Source organism: Ochotona curzoniae, unplaced genomic scaffold, assembly GCF_017591425.1.
Source record: "Ochotona curzoniae isolate NIBS_2020 unplaced genomic scaffold, NIBS_Ocur_1.0 contig_50, whole genome shotgun sequence".
NCBI lineage: Eukaryota > Metazoa > Chordata > Mammalia > Lagomorpha > Ochotonidae > Ochotona > Ochotona curzoniae.
In genome coordinates, this window is record NW_024466446.1 from 7174645 (window position 1) to 7180644 (window position 6000).

Consider the following 6000-nt stretch of genomic DNA (forward strand, 5'->3'; position numbering starts at 1 on the left):
TGAAGGTGTCCACAGTCGTATTCCCGGAAGAGGCCTCTCAGCTGACTATTCTGAAGGTATTATACACAAAATATAGAAGGGCAACACAGAAGGGAAGCAACAATTCCACCCAAAGAACCAACTTCCACGGCTGAAAAAGATGACCTCTCACAGGCCTCAGAACTCAGAAGCCTCCAGCTGCCTCTTTTATGAAAAGCACTGCCTCTCCTTTCAGCAAGATTTGTACATGTCAGGTCTGCAGCCTTCCAGCGGGGAACAAGCATTTCACAGTAGCTACGATCAGAATGCCACATTGCTGCAGGGGGAGCAGGGTAGTTCATACGTTGAACAATTAGTTTCTCTCGAAGGTCCACACTCTGAAATGTCGAGACACGAGAGAGAGTGCTCCAGATTTTTCTGGACCCATTCAGGCTGTTACGAAATAAACCCTTGCTCAAACTCCCTGCCACAGTTGGAGTGGCAGAAATATCTCTGCTTGCTAAACTAGGGAACCGGCGCAAGCTACAAAGGAGCATAATGTTCTCTTCCCACCCCTACCCCAAGACCAGGGGGATCTGAAGAGAGAAGGAAAGAGGTGCAGGGGGACATGGGAAATGCTTTCTGATCAACACTCTGGTCTAGTCTTGGAACTTCTCAGCCAGAAATGGAAACATAAAGCCCATCTGGAGGAGCCAATGACCAACCTGGCTTAGGCTTTTCCATGGTGAATTTTTTTTTCCTTCCCTTTTTTTTTTTGGAGTAAATAACCCAAAACACACCCGTGGGGCTCCACGAAATGCATAAAACTGGAGGAAATCATCTACCTGGGATCAAGGTCCCATCTGTAAAATGGGCAGGAAAGCCCTCTCCACTCGCTGAAGATGCATTTACGCAAATGGTTCCAAAGGCCGTGAAACAACTGCTCCAGACGCCTTCCAACTCTCCAGTGACTGGGTTGCTGACTAGTGGTGCACAACATGGCCTAGGTGGAGATCTCTGCCAAGCTCCCCACTCAGCCCCAAGGCAGAACCACTCTGCTGCCACAGGGCAATAAAAATACACCAGGCTCAGGTCATTCCATCTAAAGGGAATTTAAAAAGTGAATCCTGGATGCCCATGATTAAAAGTATAATTTCTTCCCTGTGGCTCGAAGGAAGGCCAGTCACTCTTGCTGGAGTGGGCCATGTTAAATGTGTTGGGGGGGGGGGCGGCAGGAGACAGTATAAGCTTTCACTAAAAGTAGCCCAAAGCCACTTGGCACCTCGTGGGAAAAAGCCAACACTTGCTTCTCCTTTCCTGCTGCAAATATTCTCAGCTAAAGTAATACCAGGATGTTATTTATTTACTAGGAACCAGACTTTCCCTTGCACAAAGTTCTAGAGGCGCCCATCTGACCCCGGGACTCCATTCATTAGCTTTCAAAGATTTTTTTTTTTTTAAGGTCGGGGTACTAGGAGGGGATGTAGACAAAATATACCAAGCTACTAGGAAGAAGTGCAAGAGACTGGGGTGGGAACAACTTTCCCTTTCTAGCTAGCCCAACTTCAGTTTCCAAGCAGGTGAAGCCTGTCAAGTAATTCACACATTCTGCGGTAATTCTCACCTGCTGGGTTTCCCCGGGTTGCTGGCCCTTGGGCAAAGGAGGCCAAGGAGCGGCTCTAACCCTAAACAATTGCCTCCCAGAGCTAGATATGCGTAAAGTATCAACGTCGGTGGCAATCCCAAAGCTAAATACGAATAACTCCAAGCGCCCCGCCACTCCAGTCATTTAAATACACCTTTGCTGAGAAACCAGACAAGAAGGCTGGTAGATGTATTACGGAAGGCGGCTCAGGAAGAAGTGTCCCCCTGTGACCGACCTCCGGTGGGCCACAATTGCACGCTCTGGAATTCAGGCACGAAGCTGTCAGCGTTTCCGAGCTTAGCTGCGGGCAGTCACCACTCGCTGAGCTCCCCGTACTAAAGGTGAGAGGAGGCGGCGTCCTCAGCCGGCTTCCCCCAGGCTCCCGCCCAGCCACCCCAGAAGCCCAGGTGGCTGGCTCCTCCAGTCTGTCCAGCAGGTGTCATTCACATCCGTCTCCGTCAGCGTAGTGCGGTTCAAAAGAGGGGAGAAGGTGGGGGAGAGATGCGGGATAGGGGTGGGTCTCAGGATGAACCAAAAAGAAAAAAAATCCTTTCCACCTTTCAAGCCACCCTCTGGCCATTTCGACCAAGGCAAGAACCGGCAGGCGGTTCCTTGCTGGGGAATCCAGATGGAATCCCCAAGGAGCATTGTTCTTCGCCTGCAGAAACGCACGGCATTCAGGGGAGATCCCGCGCGTGGCATCCGAGGCCAAGGCCGTGGAGGCGCTCAGGAAGCCAGGCACCGGGTACGCCAGCGCCATGCACACCCTAGCACCCGCACTCCCCGCACGCGGCCTGGGCGCAGAGCGCGCGTGAGGCTGCGCCGCCTCGCCCACCCGCCGCGCCAGCGTCCATGCTCACCTAGTACCACCGCGACCACGGTGGACAGCAGCAGCCAGTTATTCTTCAGGAAGCGCTTGGGGTCGCATCCTTTCTTCGCCGGCTTCCCCATGGTAGTCGTCCGGATTCCGAGCGGCCCCTAGGATCGCCGCTATTGTGCTCGGAGCTGGGCCGGGCCGTGCGCTCCTGGAGACAGGGATACCGGGAGATGATTGTCGAGCTGAGGCGCGGAGGAAACGAGACGCCGGTGCGCCCGGGAGAGAGAGCGCGCTGGCCCTGCCGCTGTCACTGCTAGCCGGGGCTCCCCGCGCTGAGCTTCTGTCGCCTGCCAGCCCGGTGGTGGTTTTGCGTGGCGGGCGCGCCCAGCTCCTCCTGCCGCCGTCGCGCTCTGCGGCGCCTGGGCCAACCAGCGAGGAAGGAGGGAGGAGCGGGCGGCCCAGGGAGGTGGGTGGGTGCGCGCACCGTGCGCCCGGGGTCCAGGCGGAGCAGGTGTGGGAGGGTGTCCTGGAGCTGCTGGGGGGCCGCTTATCGGAGAGCCAGGAGTCCTGCCCCGCAGCCTTCATCTGGAATCAGCCCGCCCCGCCCCGGATTACTCCCGCCCTTTCTGTCTCTGATCCAAAAGGGGACGCAGCCACCAGGCACCTTTGATTTAGACTTGACCGTGCCCGCCTTCCTCTGCGGCTGGCGCTCCCAGGGCCGTTGCGGAAGAACGTGGCACCCCTTAGAGTTGCGGGGTGGGGAAACACCGCTCAGCTTTGGGGGCTCTTCCGGCACTCCCCGCAGGCGGGGATTCGCCGTGAACCTGTGAGCTTGCGGCAAAGAGGTGTGCGTGGTGTGGGGAGGGTTATGGGGCTGGGGAGGTACAGCAGGGCTTGAAGGGCATCCCCGCGGGGTCTTTTAACTGCAAGCAGGGCTTGGGAACTGTCTGCGTCGCAGGAGGGAAGGCTCCCACCAGATTTGTCTGGAGACTCAGGCCTTTGCAGAGCCCCCTGCAGGGGATGGAAAGGATTTGCGCCCCTGGAGACACTTGCTCATGAACTCAAGGCTACATGAATTTTATGAGTCGCTTCTGTTCTTCTGCCCAGTTTTTTTTCCCCTCACCCTCCTTTGCCATCTCACTGCTTTCGAAGCCCCAAGAGGGCTCCCCGTGACTTTGCCCTGTTCTATGAACCAGTGACATATTGCTGTTGTAACACCTATAGGCTTGTTAGCAATGAGGAAGGCCTTCCTTCCACGCGCTTTTCTGATGTATCAAAAGCAAGCAAACAAAAAGCCCCTCACAATTAAAACTGCATTCCTTTAGTTGTACACAGCCTAAAAGGTCATAAAATGCAGCTCTTAAAACCAGTCCTGCGCACATTAGTACGATGGGGTTTAATCAGCTCCTTTCCAGAAGGTAAACTCGGAGAAGGGAGTGTGAGTGGGGTGGCTGGCGCGATGGCTCAATTGGCTAATCCTCCATCTGCAAAGTGCTAGCACCCCATATAGCTGGTTCGAGTCCTGGCTGCTCCACTTCCCATCCAGTTCCCTGTGTCCTGGAAAAGCAAGAGAGGATGGCCTAAAGCCTCGAGATCCTGCATTGACTGGCGTGGGAGGCCCAGAAGAGGACCCTGACTACAAAGAAGTTCAGCTCTGACCACTGCGACGATTTAGGGAGTAAACCAGCAGACAGAAGATCTTTCTGAAAAATCCGCCTTTCCAATAAAAGTAAATAAAGCTTTTTTTTTTTTTTTTTTAACTATCATGAGAGGTGAAATTACTTAAGAACCCAAATTCATCCCACAGGGAAAAACTTGGAAAAACTCAGGGGTCCAAAATGAGAACAGTAAATATACTGTGCAGAATACATAATACAGCCTGCATAAAATAAATCTATTACGTTTTTAGCAATGTAAAATAGCACATGTTACATAAAAAGAAAACAGAAGGGTTGAAAGGATATGTATCATTTCATTATGTGTACTTTAACTTACAAAACCTCATGCTTAGAAAAACACTAGAGGGCCCAGTGCCATAACCTAGTGGCTAAATTCTTGCCTTGCATGTGCAGGGATCCCATATGGGTGCCAGTTTGTATTTCAGCTTCTCCACTTCCCAGCCAGCTCTCTGCTTGTGGCCTGGGATTGCACTAGAGGATGGCCCAAAGCCTTGAGGCCCTGCACTCATGTGGGAGACCCAGAGGAAGTTTCTGGCTCATTCAAGTTCCTGGTGAAAGACAGCACAGGTCCTACAGGGAGAGAAAACTGGGAGAACCTCAGAACTTGGTGTACATCACAACTTTCTTAGTTGTGGTGAGCTGATTAAGTCTGGGTTCTGGGATTAAAACCTAATTTATTTAAATTTAAATCCCAGTACTACAGGTCACCAACTGGGTGACCGGGGCCAAACTGCTTATGTTTTATGTCTCAGTTTTTTTTTTCCCCCCATCTGTAAAGTAGGACCTTTGATCATCTTTATCTCCTGGGGGTAGAATGATAACAATTGAATGTGACCGAGTATGGAACAGTGTTTGATACACAGTATTATCACTTATGTTTGTGGCCAAGTAGAACAAACATTTTTTTAAAGATTTATTTATTTTTAATGGAAAGGTAGATATACAGAGAAGAGGACAGATGGAGAGGAAGAGCTTCTGTCGGGTGATTCACTCCCCAAGCAGCAGCAAAGGCTGGAGCTGACCCAATCCAAAGCCAGGAGCCAAGAGCCCCTTCCGGGTCTCCCACACAGGTACAGGGTCCCAAAGACTTGGACTGTCCTCATCTGCTTTCCCAGGCCACAAACAGGGAGCTGGATGGGAAGTAGGGCCTCTGGGATTAGAACTGGTGCCCATATGGGATCCCGGCACATTCAAGGTGAGGGCTTTACGTTAGCCATTATGCTGTCGCACCAATGACCACAACAAACGATTCATAGCCAGCAGCCAGGAGCCTCTTCTGTGTCTCCTATGCAGGTGCAGGGTCCCAAGTCCTTGGGCCATCTTCTGCTACTTTTCCAGGCCATAAACAGGGAGCTGGATGGGAAGTGGAGGAGCTGGAACATCAACCAGCACCTATATTATAAGATGCCGGTGCTTACAGGAGGAGGATTAACCAATTGAGCCCTCTCAATGTGAGGAACAAATACACATTAGTTCCAGGAGTGTTCTGCTTCATAAAGGTTTTTCAAAGTCTGTCATTGTACATGCAGGAGACCTCGTGGCTTCCTAAGGGTCTACGTTCAAGTAAACACTGACTCTGTGACTGCATGAACTCCCAAATGCTGTGGCTGCTACCTAGTTCTATGGGATTCTCTGTGTAAGGTAACAGTGGGGTATGAAGCTGGATTCGGGGGACAATTGAATTGACGAATTCCAGCGTTTTCTTGTTCTGTTTGTATTCATTTTCTTGGCCTGCTGTAGTCATGGGTACAAAGGATCTCAGATTGGACAAGTTTAAAAAAAGGCATTTCCTTTCTAAGTTCCACCAAAGGGAAACTTGACCAGTTAGATCAAAGAGAAAGTTCTGTTTCCTGGAGTAAGATCTGAAAGCTCAGGAGGAAAAATCCATGAGAATATCCACC

At 51.5% G+C, this 6000-nt stretch overlaps 1 protein-coding gene across 1 annotated transcript in view; it reads right to left on the reverse strand.

Moving 5' to 3' along the window:
- SLC1A1 (solute carrier family 1 member 1) overlaps positions 1-2554 on the reverse strand; it is a 47682-nt gene extending 45128 nt beyond the window's left edge. Inside the window, exon 1 of the mRNA XM_040988741.1 lies at positions 2464-2554. Coding sequence (XP_040844675.1) covers positions 2464-2554 — 91 coding nt within the window. The remainder of the gene's footprint in view (positions 1-2463) is intronic.
- Between the last annotated feature and the right edge of the window lie 3446 nt (positions 2555-6000).